The 23,907-nt window shown below is 47.3% G+C and overlaps 1 protein-coding gene across 6 annotated transcripts in view; it reads right to left on the bottom strand.

The window, feature by feature from the left end:
- Nucleotides 1-23,907, bottom strand: part of LOC137436726 (nesprin-1) — a 344,176-nt gene that overhangs the window by 30,923 nt on the left and 289,346 nt on the right. For all 6 annotated transcript variants that reach the window (XM_068130758.2, XM_078786725.1, XM_078786724.1 and 3 more), the window contains 2 exons: nt 23,269-23,451; nt 17,963-18,100 (listed from right to left, as the gene is read on the bottom strand). In XM_068130758.2, the coding sequence (XP_067986859.2) occupies nt 17,963-18,100; nt 23,269-23,451 (321 nt within the window). The remainder of the gene's footprint in view (nt 1-17,962; nt 18,101-23,268; nt 23,452-23,907) is intronic.

The following is a 23,907-nucleotide window of genomic DNA, read 5'->3' as shown; positions in this document are numbered from 1 at the left end:
ACAATTGGTGTCGAGGAGCGGAATTCGGACCTGGGACTAAATTTATTAGGCCCAAATTTTGGAACACCAATTGTACCACTAGGGTAACAATTGGTGTTGGAGAGGTAGAATTCGACCCGGAGGGCGTTTCCCGCTCGAAATTATAACGGCGAAATTTGAATTTGTTTTACCAAAATAAAAACCCGAATTTTGAAAGTCGCGCTATGGCGGATCAAGACAGCTGGGGTCCGGTAGGGGAGAGTGAGGCAGGGTCGGTCCAGGACCAAATTGAGGGACAGGAGGAGAGCGAAGCAGCGAGGGTAGCAGACGCACAAAATAGCGTCGTTGTGCCCGACATTGCGGGAGCGCAAAATGGCGCCTCGCTGGTCACCGCGCCCGCGGACCGTGGCAGCGCCCCTGGTGGATTTGAACCTTTTTTTTCTACAAATGAAGGCCCTTATGGACAAGAATAGCGAAGAAATGGAAAGCAGAATGATGGGGGTAATGGGGAACCGGATGGATGCTCAGAGTGAGCGATTGGAGGGCCAATTGGGGGTAATGGAAACAAAATGGGGGTAATGGAAACCAAATGGGGGTAATGAGGGACGAAGCGAGGGGAACTGGTGAGGGGTTAGACAACGGGATAAAAGAGGTAAAGAATGGGTTAACGGGGGTGGAAAACAGAATGGCTGCCCAGGAGAATCAGTTAGAGGGGGTGAAAAATGGGTTAATGGGGTTAGAAAACAGTATGGAAGGCAAATTGAGGGACATGAGGGACCAAGCGGAAAGGGAAGTTAAACAAATGGAGCAGCAGATAGAGGGGGTCAGAATGGGGGTAGAAACCAAACTGGATGCTCACAGGGAGGAAATGGAGCAGATGAGGGTGGCATCTGGGCAGGAGATGCAAGTGATGGGAGAGGAGATCAGAAGAGGAGTGAGTGAGGGGGTCGGAGGAGTGCGCGAGGAGGTGAGGCAACTGTAAGGAGCACATGGAGAAGGAGGTGAGAAAGGGGACTGTAAAGTTACAAGGGGGCATAGAGGACCTGACGCAGGAGGTGGAGCAGCTGACGGTGGGACAGACGGAGTTAGTGGAGCAGGTTCAAAGGAACACTGCGGTATTAGGAGGTTAAAAGCGACACAGAAAGAACTAAAAGATGACTTGGTAGCGACGAAGAGGGAATGTCAGATGGTACGTGAGGGACTGACAACGAGGCTGGACGAGGTGATAGAGGTAATGGAGACGAAGGACCGGCAGGTGAGGACGCACATGGAAACGGTCAAGGTAGCCTTGGAGGACGAGCTTGAGGAGACGTACCGGGGAATAAAAGAGGTGAAGCAGAAACTAGAAGAAGTGGAAGAAGGGATGAGCGAAATTAAGAAGCGACGGAGAGGGGATAAGAAAGAATAAAAGAGGAGGTAAAAGAATTGGTCCAAAGTCTGTGTTCGGATCGTGATGATGTGCTCATTAACCGGATGAGGGATTCGCAGGTGATTGGAGGAGAAGCGAAGAGGAAGAGGACCCGGTGTAAGTGGTGACCCAATATGGTCGTGCGTATGATGCGCCAGGGATTTAAGGAGCTTGGGGGTCGAGATGGACCCGGGTGTTCGTGAGAGGCCGTTGGTGAAGTGTGCGACAGGTCTGGTGTGCGAAAAAGAGGTGTGCGAGGAAGTCCGACTCTGGGGTGTGTGAGGAAAAAGTGCGTGCCAAGGAGTAGTGAGGGTGCTGGCGAGAGTGAGTCGGTCGTAGCGCGTGTGCGCGAGGGAGCACATGGAAGCGCGGTGTGGTAAGTGTTACAGAGGGTGTGACGGGAGAGTGTGCGCAAGAGTGTGCGCGAGAAAGGTGTGTGACGGACAGGTGCATGGGGAAAGAGTGCGCTGTCAAAGGCAAGGAAGAATGCACGCCTGTGGTGAGTGTTACAGAGGGTGTAACGGGAGAGTGTGCGCGAGAAAGGTGTGTAACGGACAGGTGCATGAGGAAAGAGTGCGCTGTCAAGAGTAAGGGTGAGTGCGCTGTCAAGAATGGAGGTGAGAGTAGTGAGAGTGACAAGGAGCGTGAGTTGGTTGTGACAGGTGAGCGAGGATGTACACCTGGGATGGAAGGATGCACACCTGGAATGGTAGAGCGTGAGTGGGAATGCACGCTGGAATTGGTAGTGAAGTGAGGCACTTGGTTGGGTGTGCGAGTGAGAGCACACCTGTGATTGTCACAGAGGAGGTGACAGAGGAGGGGGCGCGAAGAGGTGTGTTGGTGAGGTGTGCGGGTGACGAATGTGTGCCAAGGTGTTTGGTGGTCAGGTGTGTGACCAAGGCTGTGAGTGGAATGAGAGTACCGAGGTGTGTAAGGAAAGGTACGAGGAGCATGGAGACGGGTGGATGTGTGAGCAAGGAACGGGCTGCGGGGTGTAAGCATGCAGGTGAAGCATCGACGTTACACGGGTTAGAGGTTAGGTCGACTTTTAGCCGAATTGGGCCCTCGGTGCGTGCTGGGCCTCGCTTTGAACGGCCGCGTCCGTGCTCCACTAGGCGGAGCGGGCAGCCCGATAGAAAGGGTCGTCATGGCGACCACTTTTGTTGAGGCAGTCCGCAGGTCGAGATCGGGACATTGGATGGCTCCACGCCGAGATGGTGCGTGGGATCTCGGCCCGGGTAAGCCCCCGTCCCTGCACCGAGTGCCGGACGCATCCAGCCGCTGGCACAGAACAACCCGCATTCATGGCTTGGCTTTACGGAGCCGGGCTTTGGACAGGAATTGGCGCACCGAGAGGCATTAGTGAGTAGACTGGGGTGATGAGGTTAGTGTTTTGGCCCCAAAATTAGGAAAAAAACGAAATTGATGATTGGCAAGGGATTGGCAGTAGTGATTGGCAGATGATGAGTAGTGATTGGCAAATTTTTAATTTGTTGAAATTTGATGTGAAAAATTGGTAGTGGGAGATGCCCGATGTGGTGGGATGGCAAATCCCTGCCACCCTTCCCATGTGGGGGCAAAGGAGCAATAGCTTATGGGGTGTGTGGCAGTGAAAACTAGCCCGGGTGGGTTAGGTTATATTGTAGGGATCTAGAAGAGATTGACATTAGGTGACGTTAAGGTTAGTTAGTGACTGATACCTGTAGTGGGGACGCAGGTAGATTAGTATGGATGATAATGACGTGGGAGCGCAATAGTTTAAAGGGACGACTGGGAAGCGCAAGTTTCAGAGGGGAGTAGTTAGCTGAGATGATGCCGTGTGTGTGAGGATTGAACAGGTGAGGATTTGAACAGGTGTGATCGAACAGGTGTGATTGCACAGGTGTGAGAACTGGACAGGTGTGTGGAGCAGTGTGTGAGTAATGAGTGTGTGGATCAGCGCGAATGCGCTTGGGGAGAGAAGGGTGCAGGTGGGCACCAGGTGTGAGAGCACAGGTGTGCAGGTACAGGTGTGTGGAGAGAGTTGGAGTAAGTGGTACGGCGTGGGTGTGCATGGTGCGAAGGTGTGAATGGGGGAAGAGTGGACCCCTTTCACGAGTACTCGGGGCGGGTAGTGTAAGTGTTAGGTAGAGGGTATAGGTAAATTGTGGTTGGATATTGGCATTTGTGGTGCGGTTGCAGAATGGTATTGTGGATGGGTGCATTAGTGTTGTGGAAATGGCTGGGCGTGTAGCCTGTTAGTGTGTGTAGTTGGTTGGGCACTCCACCACTGTGAGGATGTCGGCCAGGTGAGGCCGCAGGTGGGCTCTGGGAGCCGGTAGTTGTGAGTGGGTGCCTGAGGATCCCGGGTGTGGATCGGGCAGCCCAGTGCCAGAGAGGGCACCGAGTGGGGAGAGCGCCAGAGGGCCTTCCCCAGGTAGTTAGGTTAGGGTAAGGAGCGGGTAAGGAGCAGGTAAGCTCGGAGGCAACTGCAGTGGTGGAGGTGTGCAGGTGGGTAGACCGGCTAGGAGAGCTTCACGTCGCAGCCCAGAAATTGTGCGAGGGCACCGAGAGATGAATCGGGGGAGTGAGACCCCAAATTGAAAAGCACCACAGTTTGGCCAATGGGAATTGGTTTTTAGAACCCATAGTGTAAGAGGGCCAATGGTTTGGCCGGAGAAAGACCCCGGGTAGTGTAAAGTTGTTAAAGTCATTTAGGAAATAGTTAGGATTGATGAACCTGTCGCACCATACGCAGCCACTTACCTGTGGTGATGATGATGACTCCACACCTGTGTTTTCTTTGTTTTGTTGCAGGAAATGAGATTGCTGTGTGGATTGGTGAGACGCATCACGACGTGGATGAGACATTGGGGTGATTCCATCTCTCCCTCCCTAGGAGGGACTGATGATGAATTGGTGATAGCAAATTATGATGTTCAGTTGGAGATGGCAAATTTTGATGAGAGTTGAAAATGGCAAATTTGATTGGTTAGGAGGGAGAGAAGACGAATTTGGTTTATGGGAGGAACGGGGAAGACAGTAGGGACGTTTGTTGATTTGTAAAATAGATGTTTATGGGTAGTGTTGTGTTTTGTGGATACAGTAAGGGGTAAGGGAGGGGCCATGTAGGTTACCTGGTGGGGGGGGGGGGGGAGCGTACGGTAGGAACGTACCTGTCTCACCTGGTTCCCATGTGCCCCTAGTGTGCATTACCTTGTGTTGCGTGCACTTTTGCGCCCTTACCACCTTACTCACTTGTCTGCTTCTTTTGTCTCCCACCTCCGAGGATCTGGCTTTGGGGCAGAGAGAGAGAGGAGAGAGAGGTGCTGGCTTCGCAGTTGTGGGCCTGCACTTTCGCTGCTTGCTGCCTGGATCGATACACCATATGGACCGCAATGTTGGTGGCCACCCACAATGCACCGCAGTTCTTATGCGGCCAAGCACCACCCATGGATGGACCTATGGGTCAACGTGGCACCTATGCCATACAAGGTGAACCACTTTTAGTTGACACCACTGAAGGCCACAATACAGAAATGGACGCGGTTGGCGCCTTTCTTTATTTTTGGAAGAAGCCAGAAGGCCAAGTGCACCACACGAAGAGCAAGAGACACCTGCAGGGTTAGGGGTTGTTGAATTTATTTTTATTCATTGAACAATGGTGACTGCACCGATTGGTGCTGGGGTGGTGCTTTTGGTGCTTGGATGGGGTGCTCTGCACATTATTAAAGGCCGTAAGGCCACAGAGCACTCGTGGGTTGGTGTATCGATGCTGGCATGCGTGCTCTCTCTATGCATAACATCTGCATGTGTTCCTCCAAAAACAGGTCCTGGATCGTAGTGTAAATATCAGCGTAGTCTTGTAAATAATGCTCCCTACCGGCTGTATGTTTAGTTTGCGAATTCTTTCCGGATTCGGTTATCCTGTGGGTGTGTTTCTGTGAGGAGAAGGGTGCAACGTCGCAGGGGGACATATTTACTCATTTGTGAATATCTGTAAAACTGTCGCACTCAGGGTAGAGTTAATAGTAGAGGGAACTACATCTGAGTGCCACACTAAAATAGGTAAAAATTTATCGGGTCGGGACGCCCCGAGGGTAGAGAAGGGTGCAATGTTGCGGATATGGGACTTGGCCTCAATATCCGCTTGTAAATACTCCCCTATTTCCCCAATACTCCCCAACTATCCCCAATCCCCCATTCCCTAGTCCCATTGCCTGTAAATAACACTCCGTAGAACCGACCTTCCCCTTTTTCCCCCATTAAATGTCGTGCCCAGGTCCACCGCATCTCACGTAGACAACTTTCGGACATCTTGCTAGTTATTCTTAGTCTATGTCAGTTAAGGACTCGTTTCCATTAATTCTGACTCTTCGTTGCACCAGAATGTGATTATATGGCACCAGTAGTGAGTTTAGGACCTTCCCTTACCTCCTCCCCTCTTCTTCCCCAAACAACAACAACAACTACAACAACAGAGGGGCGCGGCGCGGCGTGCGGGGAGTGTGCGTCCTCACTCCGGCTCGGTTAGCCGCCATTACCCATGTGCGCCGACGGGGTTACCAAGAAGGGGCTGCCTGTCGGCCCCTCGTCAAGGGCGGAGCCGGTAACCCCCCCGCACGCACCCAATGAGAAGCAACGGGCCGATTCCATCTGGGGCGGAGCTAACGAGCCGAGGGCGTGTCACTCCCCGCCGGATATACGCGGCGACTTACCGGATGTGACGTCAGATGCGCCCCCAGCTTGAGAAGACAATCACCACATCCGAGCGCTGCGACCTCCCCGCATCTCTAGACCGGACCGGGTCGATCCTGCCCTGAGCCCAGGTGCACCTGGAGCCATCGATTCTGCCTTTCCTTGCCATCAATCCCCGTGTGAGTCAGTTTTTGTCCCGTTTATCTGTCGTCTGTTGGGGTTAATATAAGAGTGTGTCTAAGTGCCTGTCTTTCTATGCTGTCCCTCTCATTCCTGTAATCTGACCTTCCGCCCTAATATAACCTCCTCCGGGGGTCTTGAGAACCGTATCCCTGGTGTCGTGTCCTTTTAATCCCAGCCGTTGTGTCCTTTTCCTTCATTGACCTAGCGTAGCGCGACTCGGCAACGTTCGAGTATAATCGGGTAAACGTGCAGGCGCGGTCATACCAAACCGCTCGGTGAACCAACATCCACCACCGCGTCTGTAACAATATATATATATATATATATATATATATATATATATATATATATACACACACTAGTGGGGTCACCCGTGGGAATCCCACGGGCATGGACGTGTGTGACATTCGGACATCTTGTTTTGATGTTGCACATTAAAATTTACAAAATGGTTACTGGCAATTCATCAGATCCAGAAATGGTGTAATGAACAATTTATTTATTTCACATAATATGTGACGCCTCACTCCTCTCCACCTGACACTCTCCTCTCTCCACCCTCACGCCTCTCCAATCCCACTCCTCCTCACACCCCTCTCCAATACCTCCTCACTCTCCCCTCCAATCGCTCCTCACTCTCCTCTCCAATCGCTCCTCACTCTCCTCTGCAATCGCTCCTCACTCTCCTCTGCAATCGCTCCTCACTCTTCGCTCCAATCGGCCCTCACTCTCCAACTCCTTGCTCCCCACTCTCCAACCCCTCGCTCCTCACTTTCCAACTCCTCGCTCCTCACTCTCCAACCCCTCGCTCCTCACTCTCCAACTCCTCGCTCTTCACTCTCCAACACCTCGCTCCTCACTCGCCAACCCCTAGCTCCTCACTCTCCAACCCCTAGCTCCTCACCCTCCAACTCCTCACTCCTCACTCTCCAGCCCCTCACTCCTCACCAATTTCTCGCTCCTCTCCGACACCTAGCTCCTCACTCTCCAACCCCGAGCTCCTCACTCTCCAACCCCTTGCTCCTCACTCTCCAACCCCTCGCCCTCACTCTTGAAGCCCTCGCTTCTCACTCTCCAACCCCTCGTGCCTCACTCTCCAACCCCTTGTGCCTCACTCTCCAACTCCGCGCTCCTCGCTCCTCTCCCGTCTCATTCATTTTGGAAATGGAAGTTTCCACGCAACGCATGCATTCTCACGATCCTCAAGAGGAAGTGTCTTGTAATCATCAAATGGCAAGTAAATTACATTGTGAAAATGAAAGATTTCAAATAAACCTATTTAAAGTGTATGCGCACATAACTAATAAAAAATAAAAAAACGAAGAAATATCTCTCAGTAATTTCCTGAAACATATTTTAGTTTTTACTTCCGGATAATAATGTTGAATGAAATAAGAACGAAGAAATATATGTCGTTTTGTGACGACTGTCATCAAAAGTAAAAGAAATATATCTTAACGGAAAAGAAAAAGCGAATTTTTAATATATGTCGACATTTTTCGCGACTGTTATTTTAGGCGGTGTATTTTCGTGTATCATCGTGGCGTGATTTTTAGGCGCAATTTAAAAATATATATCTCTGCATTTTCCCGTGTGTGCGTGATTATTCTCAATTATTTATGACACCAAGTCTAAAACCATCGATAAAAATTAAATCAGATGGTGAATTCGAGATAAAATCGTGAGGGTGACTCAATGAATGGGCTTTATTTTACAGGCCTTTGAGAAATCATTTCGTTCCATAAACGGAAACTTTCATGGGATTCTCTTCCCGTTTTTTTTCAACCGAGTCTAAAACTATGTTAGCGACTGATAAAAATGAAATGATATATCGAATTAGAGTTTAAATAAACCTGTGTGAGAGAGAAAGACAACATGAGCCTAACTAAACATGCCTCAAAGCTATTCGAGTTAATAAAATGGTGGATATTTGTTTACATGAAGCCTCTCCAAGAATGGGTGGAGCTACTCTGTAAACGGAGTAAGCCACACCCCCGGACAGACAGACAGAATCACCTTCGCCTATTATAATATATATATATATATATATATATATATATTTATATATATATATATATATATATATATATATATATATATATATATATATATATATATATATATATATATATATATATATATATATATACATACATACTACTGTGTTCAAAAAGTATCCGACCTTTATTTTTCGTGCTTAAAAAAAAAGAAGCTAGGGAGGCGTTAATTGGTGCACGTATGTAGGCGATCCTAATGCACACGCGTGAATTTTTTCCCACCTGCAGAAGCTGTCATTTGACGGCAGACCGCCGATGAGTGACGACATGGAAGTGAGCGCCGTCGGATTTTCGTTTTTGACAAAATGACGGAAAAACTTGAACAACGCTACTGCATCAAATTTTGTGTAAAGCTTGGCGATTCCCAAGTGGAAACGATCCGCAAGATTCAACACCATTCATTCCATTATGAAGGAGGATTTGGGCTTCAGGAGAATCTCAGCGAAGTTCGTACCAAAGCTGCTAACGATTGAGCAGAAGCAACTCCGTTTGGAGATCGCACAGGACATGATGGAGACTGTGAACAGCGATCCCAGCTTCCTCAACACAGTGATCACTGGCGATGAGTCCTGGGTTTATGGGTACGACCCAGAAACCAAGTTGCAGTCATCACAATGGAAGCATCCAACATCCCCGAGGCCAAAAAAAATAAATTTGATGCAGTAGCGTTGTTCAAGTTTTTCCGTCATTTTGTCAAAAACGAAAATCCGACGGTGCTCACTTACATGTCCTCACTCATCGGTGGTCTGCCGTCGAATGACAGCTTCTGCAGGTGGGAAACAATTCACGCGTGTGCATTAGGATCGCCTACATACGTGCACCAATCAACGCCTCCCTAGCTTCTTTTTTTTTACGCACGAAAAATAAAGGTCGGATACTTTTTGAACACACTACGTATATATATATATATATATATATATATATATATATATATATATATATATATATATATATATATATATATATATATATATATATATAATATATATATATATATATATATCTATATATATATATATATATATATCTATATATATATATATATATATATATATATATATATATATATATATATATATATATATATTTGTCGGGGGGTGGGCGAGGCAGTTATAAGATGAAGATTGTACAAACACACACTATCCCGACCACACACGATCCCTTGACTCTCACAGACATCACAATCAGCACAGATGCACACAATCACAATCGCACATTTCATATCCTCTGAACAAACTTTCCCTACATCATTTGCTCTTCGTTGTACCACAACCAAGATCTTCCTGCCTTGACCTGATACGATATAATTTAACCTCCCTTCAATGTCCCTAACTCCTACTCCTTCAAAACTGCCAGAACTCTATGTCTAAGATCCTTCCTACAGAATGAAGAATCGACATATTTAATAGTTTTATTCACCCACAAAAACTCTCTGGCCTCATTCCTATCTATCTCCATTGCTGCAAACTCACTACACCTGTCATCACCATTTACTGCCCTCGCTACCCCCTCAGGTATTTAGAAGGTATTTAGAACTTGAACAAATGGAGAGTGGGTACCAAAGATGCCACTTGCCTGGGGCATTATTTTATTTAGGGCCATTTGGTTCATCTGGCAGCCGCAGAGCACAACAACCATCTGCTTGGAAATCAGCCAACATCACCGCTTTACACAAAGAAGGTGCAAAAACAGATCCTAGCAAATACAGACCAATCAGCCTTCTCCCAATTATCAGCGAAGTCATGGAATCCATCATTGCTTCGGATATGAAATCTTTCCTCTTCTCCAATGGCTTGATCTCTGATCATCAATTTGGTTTCAGACCAGGTCACTCTACTCTGGACATGCTGCTTCTGCTGTCTCAACAATGGATGGTGGTCCTCAATGCCAAACAGGAAATTAGAGCTGTCTCCCTCGACATATCACGTGCCTTCGATACGGTCTGGCACCCCGCTCTGCTCACCAAACTCTCCTCCTTTGGTATCCATGGAAATCTCCACGCATGGCTGGTGGACGTCCTCTCTAGTCGTAGTCAACGTGTGGCCCTGAATGGGTTTCTCTCATCTCCTCTTCCTGTTCAGGCTGGAGTTCCCCAAGGCAGTGTTCTGGGCCCTGTGCTTTTTCTGGTCTTCATCAATGATCTCTCCGACTCTCTTGAAAATCCTCTCTATCTATTTGCTGATGACTCCACTCTCTGCCGCCCCATTCCTCATCCCTCAGATCAGCAGTCTGCAGCCTCCTCACTCTCTGCAGACCTGGACAAAATCACTGACTGGGCAAACAAGTGGAACATGTCTTTCAATCCTGACAAATCTCACACTCTTACGATGTCTCTCCGTAAAGACCGACTGGACAACCCTCCCATCCACTTTCTGAATAATCCTCTCCAAGAAGTTCTATCACTCAAGCTTTTGGGTCTCACTATCTGCCATGATCTTTCCTGGGAAAACCACATTTCAAATCTGGCCTCCAAAGCCAGTCGCCGACTAGGCATCCTCCGTCGTGCGAAGTCCTTCCTTGGCACACCTGAGCTCCTCACCACATACAAGGCTTTCATCCGCAGCTCAATGGAATACTGCTCTCCTCTCTGGGCTGGTGCTCCTGCCTCAAACCTAGCTCGTCTTAATGCTGTTGAAACCAAAGCGTTCAGAATCATTGGAATCTGCCATGATGAAGCTACCTCCGAGGGCCTTTCACTTAGTCACCGCAGGCAGGTTGGTGGTCTTTCTGTCTTCTACCGACTCCTCTCCGGCCTTGCTCCTCCAGCTCTCTCTGGGCTCTGTCCCCCAAATATTCCTAAAGGTCGCACAAGATCTGCCTGCAACCCTCTTATGGTTAAACTGCCAAAATCAAGACTCTCTGCTCACCTTCACTCTTTCATTCCTCTTTTCTCCCGCCTCTGGAACAAACTCCCCCACTCCCTTCAATCCCACTCCTCCCTCCAGGTCTTTAAAACAGCTGTTCACCACCATCTGTGGTCACCACCGGGACTTCCGTTCTGTGAGAGGACGCTGGCGCTGCTTGTTCGCCGCTTCTCCGACTGGATAGATATATAGGGTCTACTTCCTCTACTTTGAAACCCCATCTCCTGTTACCAACGACACGACGCCATCTCCTGTTACCAACGACCCGACACCATCTCCTGTTACCAACGGCACGACGCCATCTCCTGTTACCAACGGCACGACGCCATCTCCTGTTACCAACGGCACAACGCCATCTCCTGTTACCAACGGCACAACACCATCTCCTGTTACCAACGGCACGACGCCATCTCCTGTTACCAACGGCACGACGCCATCTCCTGTTACCAACGGCACGACGCCATCTCCTGTTACCAACGACACGATGCCATCTCCTGTTACCAATGACAGGACGCCATCTCCTGTTACCAACGACACGACGCCATCTCCTGTTACCAACGGCACGACGCCATCTCCTGTTACCAACGGCACGACGCCATCTCCTGTTACCTACGGCATGACGCCATCTCCTTTTACCAACGGCACGACGCCATCTCCCGTTAGCAACGGCACGACGCCATCTCCCGTTACCAACGGCACGACGCCATCTCCTGTTACCAACGGCACGACGCCATCTCCTGTTACCAACGACACGACGCCATCTCCCGTTACCAACGGCACGATGCCATCTCCTGTTACCAACGGCACGACGCCATCTCCTGTTACCAACGGCACGAGGCCACCTCCTGTTACCAACGGCACGACGCCATCTCCTGTTACCAACGGCACGACGCCATCTCCTGTTACCAATGGCACGACGCCATCTCCTGTTACCAATGGCACAACGCCATCTCCTGTTACCAACGGCACAACGCCATCTCCTGTTACCAACGGCACAACGCCATCTCCTGTTACCAAAGGCACAACGCCATCTCCTGTTACCAACGGCACAACGCCATCTCCTGTTACCAATGGCACAACGCCATCGACGCCAATGCATCTTGGACGTTGACTTCCGGTCTGTGAGAGGACGTTGGACCTCTCCGGACCTGTCTGTGATCTGTGATCTGTGAGAGGACCTCTCCGGGCTCTGTGCCCCTTCACTCTTGCCTGGCATGGCTCTGAGGTACTCCGCCGATAGGCTTCTTCAACTCAACAACCACTCCACTCCGCCATGCATCTCTGTCATCAAAAACCACGGACTCCTACGACGACCCAGATACATCCATAGAGGCTCCGGTCGCAAGTTTGTTTATTCCCAGGCAGGTCACTCCATCCCCTCACTCTGGTCAGCTGAGCGCACTCTCACCCGTCGACTACGTCTTCACAACAACATACACGAACGCGCCCCCTGTCTGCAAGCCCTGGCAAAATCACCCGAGTCCATCCATACCATACAAAGCAATATGAAGCTAACTCTGTTCAATACCCGGTCCCTCAACAATAAAAGCCACATCCTAAACGACTTCATTCTGGACAATAAACTGGACTTTCTCTGTCTGACTGAAACCTGGCAACAACCTCTGGACTACCTCTCACTCAACCTCACTACACCCAATGGTTACTCATACATCAACAAACCACGCTCGGAAGGCCGAGGTGGTGGAACTGCTGTAATACACCGACAGGACATCAAGACCAGCCCCATCTCCATCTCATCTGCTCTATCATTTGAACACCTGGCTTTTAAACTTTCTGGTCACACACAGTCAGTCATGGCAGTTGTCTACCGCCCTCCCAAACCACACCCATCATTCCTGTCTGACTTCTCTTACTTTCTGACCCAGCTCTGTTCCTTCTCCCCCTCAACCCTCCTCCTCGGTGATTTCAATATCCACATGGACTCCACTGATTCCACAATAACCGCTGACTTCATTGATATTCTTAATTCTTTTAACCTCACTCAACATGTCAACTTTCCCACCCATAACTGTAGTCACATTCTGGACCTTGTCTGTTCGATTGGACTAGATCTACACCATCTCTCTGGCTCTGACCTCACTCTCTCCGATCATTGGCCATCGCTATGACCATCAACATTCCCACCCCAGCACTAAGGCAAAAACGCATAATCAACTTTCGTAAGCTAAACTCTCTTTCACCTACCTCATTCTCATCTTCCCTCTCCGAAAAAATGTCCACCTCTCCCTTCGTTGATTTGCACAGCCCCTCTGACCTCACTGACTACTACAACCACACTCTCTCCTCCTGCCTTGACCAGCTTGCGCCTATAAAAACCAAAACAGTTTCCTTCACCCATTCTGCTCCCTGGTTTACCCCTGAACTCCGCCTGATGAAAACCCGTGCCCGCCAACTTGAAAGACCGTAATAAAACAGGTCTCACAATCCACTCCCAAGCCTACAAAGACCACCTGCAGCATTACAAAGATGCCCTTTCCCACGCTCGCTCCACCTACTACTCTCAAATAATCCACTCTGGCTCCGGAAACCCAAAAGCACTCTTCTCCACAATAAACAAACTCCTCAGCCCCCTGGATACCACCACCCAGTCATTCACAGTCGACAACTGCATTTCTTTCCTTTCATTCTTCCAAAGCAAGATAGACAACATCTACAGCAGCTTAACCACCAGTGCACCTGTTCCCCCTCTAACCATCTGCCCCCCCTTATCCTGCCAACCCCTATCTCAGTTTTCCCCAGTCTCCCCTACTGACCTCTCTGAACTCCTCACAGGAATGAAAACTGCCACCTGCACTCTGGACCCCATTCCCTCCAGCTTTGTTAAGGCTTGCCTTCCTGCTCTCTCTCCACTTATCACTGCAACGATAAACTCCTCCCTGTCTACTGGCATCGTCCCACCATCCCTCAAAATCGCTGCTGTCACCCCCCATTCTGAAAAAACCTGGACTCAACCCTGACACCCCAAATAACTTCAGACCCATCTCCAACCTACCCTTTCTGTCAAAAGTTTTGGAACGCCCTGTAGCCACTCAACTCCAACATCACCTCTCTGCCAATACCTGTATGAAACATTCCAATCCGGATTCCGCCTCAACCACAGTACGGAAACTGCACTCCTCAAAATCATCAATGATCTTCTTCTCTCCTCCGACGCCGGTAACCTCAACATTCTCATCCTTCTCGACCTCAGCGCTGCCTTTGACACCATCATTCACATCATCCTCCTTACCCGACTTGAAACCACCTTTAACATCACTGGCACTGCCCTTTCTTGGATCAAATCATACCTCTCCGACAGGCACCAGTTCATCTCCATCAATAACTGCAAATCCCCCACCGCTCCCCTCCCCCAAGGTGTCCCCCAATGTTCAGTTCTCGGTCCCCTCCTCTTCATCCTGTACCTGTTCCCCCTTGGTCACTTAATCCGTCGTCATGGTCTCCAATTCCACTGCTTTGCCGATGACATCCAGCTTTTCATTTCCGCCAAGTCAATTTCCACTGTCACCCACTCTATCCTGACAAACTGCATCACTGAAATAAAATCCTGGCTTCAAATCAACTTCCTCAAACTAAACTGTGATAAATCCGAAATAATCATTATTGGACCAAAAACGCTCACCAAATCCATCCACAACTTCACCCTCAACATCGATGGTATCCCAGCATCCACCTCCCCTCACATCCGGAATCTTGGCATCATCTTTGACCAAACCCTCTCCTTCGACAAACACACTAAACAGATCACCAAGACAGCCTTCTTTCATCTGAAAAACATCGCCCGTCTCCGTCCATCCCTCTCCTCCACAGCTGCAGAAACCCTCATCCACGCCTTCATCACTTCCCGTCTGGACTACTGCAACAGCCTCCTCTATGGTTCACCCTCAAATATCATCAATAAACTTCAATACATTCAGAACTCCGCTGCCCATCTACTCACCCACTCCCGGGCCCGGGACCACATCACCCCCGCCCTTCACAAGCTCCACTGGCTCCCCATCTCCCAGAGAATCCAGTACAAAATCCTCCTTCTGACCTACAAAGCCCTCATAACCTGGCCCCATCCTACCTGACTGACCTCCTCCCCAGACACACTCCCACACGCACCCTCCGCTCTGCTGCTGCTAACCTCCTGTCCCCCCCCATCTGGACCAAACTCAGATCCTGGGGGGACAGGGCCTTCTCCATCGCTGCTCCCACACTCTGGAACTCACTACCGCAAACCATCAGAGACTCCTCCTCACTCACCACATTCAAATCATCACTCAAGACCCACCTGTTCAACACCGCATTCGACCCCTGATCGTCTCTTCTCCTTCTCCTTCCTTTCTGTTTGGTTTTTTAATTATGTATTTTTGTCTCTTTTGTCTTTGTTTTATGTACCATGGTAAAGCGTCTTTGGGTTTCTTGAAAAGCGCTATACAAAATAAATGTATTATTATTATTATTATCTCTTATCTTCCCCCATCCAAAACCTTGATCTTTTCTACCCCCGGCTAATTTCACCCCAAATCCTCTTTTTTGAAATACCGACTTATTTCCTGGAAGTCCTTGGTGTCCTTGTGTTTATACTTCTCCCACCCCCCCCCCCCCCTTCCCACGCCGCCTCCCCCCAAGCCCTCTCCCTCCCACACATTACCGATGTCCCTCACAAATGTTGTGTTTACGTGCTTCCCCTTCTCTCCCCATCTTGTCTACCGCTCCCCTTTTTATATACTTTGGTTCTTTGTCTGTTTGATTTGTTTGTGTGATAAATGTTAGCTCTTTCACGAGCCTCGATTATGTGTACAAAAAAAAAACAAAAAAAACAAAAAAAATGCTCAATCAGTTCTGCTCGAAGTGGTGGTATTTTTCAGCAACTTTTCTGTCTCTCTTTTGACTTTTTCTACTTTGCTCTCTTTTTTACCTCTATCAACAAAGGTGGATGGAGGTTATGTTTTCACCCATGTCTGTTTGTTTATTTGTCTGTGAACTGGATACCTCAGGAAGTTGTGAACGGATTCGGACAAAACTCAGTGGACAGTCGGTGGACATCCGGTGGACATCCTTGTATGTGACAAGGACAAATCGATTTCATTTTGGTGAAGATCCGAATCTGGATCTGAATATGGGATTTTAAAATGTTTAAGTGATTCTTCACCTTCACCATTGAGGCCCAAAAATGATATGAAGCATGATATTTCAAAAAGTTCTGGACTTATGACAAAACTAGGTGGATGAGTTGGGTAAGTGATAAGAACAAGCCGATTAGATTTTGGTTCAGATCCAGATTCGATCCATCAGTGGGATACAAAATGTAAACTGTTCAGCTTGTTGGAGTTATGCGCTCCACCGAGTGCCGTTCTAATTTCAGTTTGAAATTGTACTGCGCTGTTAAGCCACTTATGACACACTTGGAGCTCTTCCACCTGTTCCCAGTGCGGCACTTGCTCGTTGTTGGTATCCTCAAAGCTCTTTCACCCGTATCAACGAGACTGTACCATGATTGCGGTGGGTCATGTGCACCGCAAGCCATCAGAGCTTCCCTGACCAGACCCACTGCACACTGCTAATGCCCTGGAGGCTTTTTCACTGCGCCGAATGCTCATTATTCACCACAGCAGTCCCGCAAGCAGCGTTGAAACAGTCTTTTATTCCCAGCTCTCGTTCCCCCGTGCTCTCCTGTTTCAGGCCTGACTTATTTTCTTATTTCCCCCTCTTAATCCTTCCATCCCATTTGATTTTATTTCTTTCTCCTTGTTATTCAGCTTGAGCTGGCCTTCAGCATTATTCGTGATTATCATTGCTTATTTATCATTTCATGTCATTTGGTTTTTTTTCTTGCATGCCATTGATGAGTTATTAATTTTTAATCAGGATAGTGTTAATAACTTGGTTATGATGTAATTAGGTTTCAAAGTAAATCAGTTGGTAGATATCCACTTGACCTGATCAGCCGTCTGAGCTTGCATTATCAAGAGTTCCACCCATGGGGCATTGCAAACTGTTGTTCAGATGTGTGTGCCAATCTCCTGCACATGTTAGACAAGAAGCCCGAATGTTCAAGGAAACTTTGGCACACTAGAAGGTCGTGTGACCCCATCATACCAGCGTCATATCTACATAGTCGTTATCTATATCCTTAACCTCAGCTTATACCCCAAAAATGATTAACAGACAAAACATCTTTAAATTGGCCATGCACCAATGCACCATTACATATTCAGTTAATCGACTTTTTGTGTCTATGTAGCCATGTTACTGTAACAGGGTCTACTCCTCCTGTAAAACATATTAGGGAATGTTTTCTGTGCAACCATTTTCCGATGGGAATCACAAGTATTTACTAGTAGCAGAACACTGAAGTTCACGGACACTCTTTTTTTCGGCTTCTGTAGAGCGACATATTTACGTTAAAACAAATTTGCTCTTCGAACACAATAGCGATGGCAAACAGTAGACAATCCAAAGAAAGGGCACAGGCAAAAGTGGGATTGGGGAGGGAGGGAGGAGAGGGTGGGTGTAAGGGGTGTGAAGAGGCCAGAGAATGATAAGCAACAGCAAGGAATGGCCTCGAAATTCCTTTGCACTGGACTACGAAAAGACTGTTGAATCAGTGAAGCAGTTTTCATGGGTAGGGATAAAAAGAAAAAAACAAAAAAAACAGGAGGAAATGTTGGAAATATTTCAGACAATCCATTTTTTTTTCAAAGGAAGCTTATATCTGAAGCTCGGTTTGCAGACGTGCAGACTACTTGACCACAACTTAGCATAGCATTGTCAAACTGGTGGCTCACCCTCAGCTGGCGCAGTTTCACGTCGTGATCAAACTCTGAGAAGTGTTCCAGTGTCGTGAGTTGCAGGTCCATTTGTGTAAGCCACACAACGAGGCTCTCACGAGTACACTCAAATTCTTCTCGCTGACTTACAAAGTACTGCACAGACAATGACAGTGGGGGGGGGGGGGGGGGGGGGGGAATATAATGTACGGGTTATTTTCAAAAATGTTTCCCATTTTAACGAGTGGGTCCTGCTCCGTCTGCCGGAATTTGTTGGTGGACGTTAAAGATCCCACGGTGTCCTTCGCAAAGAGTAGGCGAGCTATCTCCGGCACCATGAACAAATTGCAAATTCCTGCTGTAACCAGCAAAGGCCATTGCATCAGTGGAACAGCCATGCCCTCAAAAAATCCATTATGCTACTCCACAGCCTTGTGCTGCAAAGGGTTGAAGAAGAAGTCGGTCCTATTTCTTGAAATGTTAATGGGTTCCAGCAGTAAATATGTGTGCATGGTCACCTTTCATCCAAAGACAATAACTAAGTGAATATGAGACGTCGTTCTAATATCTAATGACAAACTTTCCCACAAAAATTGTTTAACACTAGTACAGTACTCTTCTTTCATTGTATAAGAGTATAACAATTTAATTGGATCTCAAGGCTTGGTTTCAAGCCTGGTGTTGGCTTAGCGGTTAGGGTGCCGGCTTGGGATCCTAGGATCCTGAGTTCGAATCCCGGTCAATCGCTGAATTAACACCAGGGGGTTGACTCAGCCTGTCATCCTTCCGAGGTCGGCAAATTGAGTACCAGTTCACTGGTAAATCCCTGTGTGTCACAAGAGGTGACTAGACTAACAGGGTTGGTGGCAGGAAGGGCATCCGGCCATAAAACATTGCTTCAAAAAGGGGACCAAGGTTGCCCCCGAAAAAGGCCAACCCCCACTCTGCGGGGAAAAATGGCCTCCAAAGGTGGTTCTTCAAGGCTTGGTTTAATGGAGCCGTTTCTAAGTCCATTCAGCTCTACTCCCATTATGAAATCTTGAAAAGTGAATTCACCAGCTGTTTGTTCCCAAGTCATAAGTTTATTAAGCCTCACCCTATAGGATAGGGGAAGGATTATTGATGTTGTAGGGTTTCGACTTGGTATACAAAAAAAACCAAACGACTGAGGTTCATCTCATCAAAAGTAAATTATCCCATCTGGATAGCCTATAATCTACACTAGATAGCCTAGATGGCCCAGTGCATTTACACTTTTTTCATCATATCCTCCTGGGTTAAAGGTCAAGGTCAAATAACGGTCTGAAAAAAAAGTGTATTTTTGTCATCCTTCAATTTTGCCAATCCTGATTCTCAAAGACCACCTGGCCTTCCAAGATGCTTTTGCATCATAATAGTATACTTGCACTGAAGTTGTGCACCTGATATTTGATTTGTGTGCTTGACCTACCTTTTTCGGATTGTGAACTCATTAACAAAAACACCTTTTTGATCATAACAAATAATTTTCCTCTGATTTTCATGATGTTGAGTTTTATGGATAGATTGTAGATGGGGGGGGGGGGGGGGGTACATTTTCTTGATTTACACTCTATCCCTAAATGTTGAAGTTCATGGTCATATGGTGGTCCGAACAAAATATGCCATTATTGGATTGCGGGCCAAGGGAAAGTCACGGTCAGATGAAGCTTATAGGATAATATATATATTGTATATATATTGCCCGAAGCTACGCTCACCGTTTTTCTCTTGATTTTTAAGATGTCTAATATATATATATTTGTAGTGATTGCTTTGTGATTGGTGATTGCTTTGCCCTTGGTGATTGCTTTGTGATTGTAGATATATCGTTTTTATTACTTTAAACATTATATACTGTACAAACTGGCTTTGTACTGTGACAAAATACGAATGACAAAGCATCTTACAAATGCATTATAATACAAATGGACAAAAATGAGAAATTAAGTCTGTCTTTTCACACTCATCACCAATGCTACATTTGAACAGGGTTGTAAAACTTGACTTTTACTTTAAATATGTCTCAAATTTTATGTCAAGGCTAATAAAACAAACAAAACCCCCACTCTGCGGGTTTCTGTTCCCACCTTTCCCAGTCGAACCCAACTGCTCCTGGACTCTGTGTCCTTCTCTCCTGACAAGGTGGAGGAGTTTTTGTCAAACCTCGACTCTGATTCTGCAACTGGACCAGACGGCATCAGCCCACGGGTCCTAAAATCCTGCTCTGCCGCTCTATCTCGCCCTCTCTCTGTTCTTTTCACCCTATCTTTTGCTCAAGGTCATCTGCCAGCATCCTGGAAATCAGCTAACATTACCGCTTTACACAAAAAAGGTGCAAAAACAGATCCTTGCAACTACAGACCAATCAGCCTGCTCCCAATTATCAGCAAAGTCATGGAATCCATCATTGCTTCGGATATGAAATCTTTCCTCTTCTCCAATGGCTTGATCTCTGATCATCAATTTGGTTTCAGACCAGGTCACTCTACTCTGGACATGCTGCTTCTGCTGTCTCAACAATGGATGGAGGTCCTCAATGCCAAACAGGAAATCAGAGCTGTCTCCCTTGACATATCACGGGCCTTTGATATGGTCTGGCACCCAGCTCTGCTCACCAAACTCTCCTCCTATGGTATCCATGGAAATCTCCATGCATGGCTTGCGGACTTCCTCTCTGGTCGTAGTCAACGTGTGGCCCTGAATGGATTTCTCTCATCTCCCCTTCCTGTTCAGGCTGGAGTTCCCCAAGGAAGTGTGCTGGGCCCTGTGCTTTTTCTGGTCTTTATCAATGATCTCTCCGACTCTCTGGAAAATCCTCTCTATCTCTTTGCTGATGACTCCACTCTCTGCCGCTCCATTCCTCTTCCCTCAGATCGGCAGTCTGCAGCCTCCTCACTCTCTGAAGACCTGGACAAAATCACAGACTGGTCAAACAAGTGGAACATGTCTTTCAATCCTGACAAATCTCACTCTCTTACTATGTCTCTCCGAAAAGATCGACTGGACAACCCTCCCATCTACTTTCTCAACAATCCTCTCCAAGAAGTTCTGTCACTCAAGCTTTTGGGTCTCACTATCTGCCATGATCTTTCTTGGGAAAACCACATTTCCAAGCTGGCCTCCAAAGCCAGTCGCCGACTGGGCATCCTCCGTCGTGCGAAGTCCTTCCTCGGCACACCTGAGCTCCTCACCACATACAAGGCTTTCATCCGCAGCTCAATGGAATACTGTTCTCCCCTATGGGCTGGTACTCCTGCCTCACACCTGGCTCGGCTTCACGCTGTTGAATCCAAAGCTTTCAAAATCATTGGAATCTCCCGCGATGAAGCTATCTCTGAGGGCCTTTCACTCACTCACCGCAGGCAGGTAGGTGGCCTTTCTGTCTTCTACCGACTCCTCTCCGGCCTTGCTCCCCCAGCTCTCTCTGTGCTCTGTCCCCCAAATATTCCTACAGGTCGCACAAGATCTGCCAGCAACCCTCTGATGGTTAAACTGCCGAAATCTCGGCTCTCTGCTCACCTTCACTCTTTCATTCCTCTTTTCTCCCGCCTGTGGAACAAACTCCCACACTCCCTTCAATCCCTCTCCTCCCTCCAGGCCTTTAAAACAGCTGTTCACCACCATCTCTTATCTTCCCCCATCCATAACCTTGATCTTTTCTACCCCCACTAATTCACCCCAGATCCACCTTGTTTGAAATTCCAACTTCTTTCCTGGAAATCCTAGCAGTGTCCATATGTTTATACCTCTCCCACCCCCCCCCCCCTTCACATGCCTCCCCCCCAAAGCCCTCTCCCTCCCACAGATCTCTCGATGTCTCCATGTCTCTCGGTCCCTGCTCTCAAATGTTGTGTTTGTGTCCTTCCCCATCTCTCCCCATCTTGTCTACCGCTCCCGATGTTATTTGTTTTATGTGTCTGTTTGTCTTTCTGTGTGATTAATGTTCGCTCTTTCACGAGCCTCGATCTTGTATACAAAAAAAACAACCAAATAAAACCAAAAAAAAACCAATTTTCCATTCCCAATGTACTGTGTGTGCCTTTATGATCTCAAAAAACAAACAAAAAAAACAAACAAAAAAACAAACACTTTGTGACACCACCATCAGCAGACATGTTTTTCTGCTAAAACTCATGCGAGTGAGTATAATTACAATCACTTTTGGACTGTTCACATCGTGTTGAATATTACTTTGTACATAAACAAAGTTGTAACTTCATTTATATTTCAAGAACAATTGGAAAACTAAACCCTTATCAACTCTAACTATTTTCCTCTGCTTGGAAATCAGACCTTCTTTGTTTGGAATAATAACATTTCTGCAAAGCACATGAGATGAGCACAAACATACAGAGACGAATGTCAAAAAGTGGGGACGAATACCCTTTGCCTTTTCACACTACACACTGCTTACATACCCCGGGGAAAAACATCTTACCCCATGGTTCTTTATCCCTCTGTCCCATTCACACCGTTCTCATTAACCCCATGGGTTACTTAATGTGGGACGAGCTTCCCCGGGGTATTTCAGTATCTTTTTTCAGACTATATGTTCATGATTACGAGCTGGACACACAATGTTTTGCTTTACAGTGGTAGCATTCGGAGCACTGTCAACATAAAAAGGGCGCCTTGCCCGAAGCTACGCTCACCGTTTTTCTCTTGATTTTTAAGATTTTGCGACAAAGGAGTATGTGGTCGAGTTAAAGTAGACGACGCTGACAGCTTCAAATATTAAAAAGATTTAGAGCATTGTTCGAGGCTTATCAAATCCAGTGCCCACCTGTTTTTGTACTTGTGTCATCCCTGGTATTGGCGGGCAACATACTACATGTCGACCGTGCACCAGTGAACAATACTTTTCGCCCCTGACCACATACTATTACGTAAACCTTTAGCCCACAATTAAATAAACTCCACTCATTCACACTGCATCTCATACCCTGGGGGTACAGTGGTACCCCTGAGATAACCCTAGTCCTCAGCAGGGTTTCAACCCAAGGGTATCATTCCTAAAAATTATTTCCCCGGGGGAAGAAAAGTGTACTGTGAAAGTTCCGGATTTGTGGAGGTAGTGGTGGGGTGGAATCAAATTTATGTCCAAGATACCTCCAATAATTTGTAGTGTGTAAAGGGTATAAGTTTACCCAAGGTACCATGTCAATTTCAGGGTCACTGTGCCAAGATTCCTGAGGAATCCAAAAATAAAAACCAACAATTTGCAACTTAAGGCACAAGTATGAACTGAAACATAGTGGACATCTGCCAATGAGACAATAAATAAACAGGTTGCAGGTACCTACCCGTAGACGACGCTGCACAGCGGCAACACGACGCTGAAGCTCTTCCCATCGCTGGTTACCACGATGCACCATGTCACGCAGACGACAAGCAGAGTCGGTGCGGTTTTCACGTGCCAATCGCCGGTACTGTTTGTTTATGAGCTCCAACTGTGTTAGGCTCTCGTGCACTTGTCGCTGGAAGGCCTGCCAAGCAATCAGAGAGCACATGGCTAAGGATTACATGATGGAGGTTATAGCTTGTGAAGGTTCTAGTTGTTCATTTTGCCCCCCACCCCCCCAAGTGGGTTTACTGCCATGGGCGAAATCATTGTGAAGGTGTATATCCACGTTGAGGTAGCTAATCGTGGCGTCTTTACAAGGCCGCTTCTAATAACAAAAGTAATAACGACACTCATGATAATAGCATAACATTAATGTTATTACAAAACAAATTTAATACTAATAATAATATCCACACTCCCCAAGGGGTTCTTTCCTCCTTGGACAAATGCCATGTTAACGTATATATAAATAGCTCATCGTGGCATTTTCTGGGGCATCCCTACCTGAAATAAAAAAATTATAAACCGCAAACACGTATGATTACCTTTTTAAACAGTCGCTACTGCTGTTTATAACACTAACCTGAAAGAGAGGAAA

This window comes from Myxine glutinosa, chromosome 11, assembly GCF_964187855.1.
Source record: "Myxine glutinosa chromosome 11, kmMyxGlut1.1, whole genome shotgun sequence".
Lineage (NCBI taxonomy): Eukaryota > Metazoa > Chordata > Myxini > Myxiniformes > Myxinidae > Myxine > Myxine glutinosa.
The sequence above is the reverse complement of the archived record's forward strand: the minus strand, read 5'-3'. Positions and strand labels throughout refer to the sequence as shown.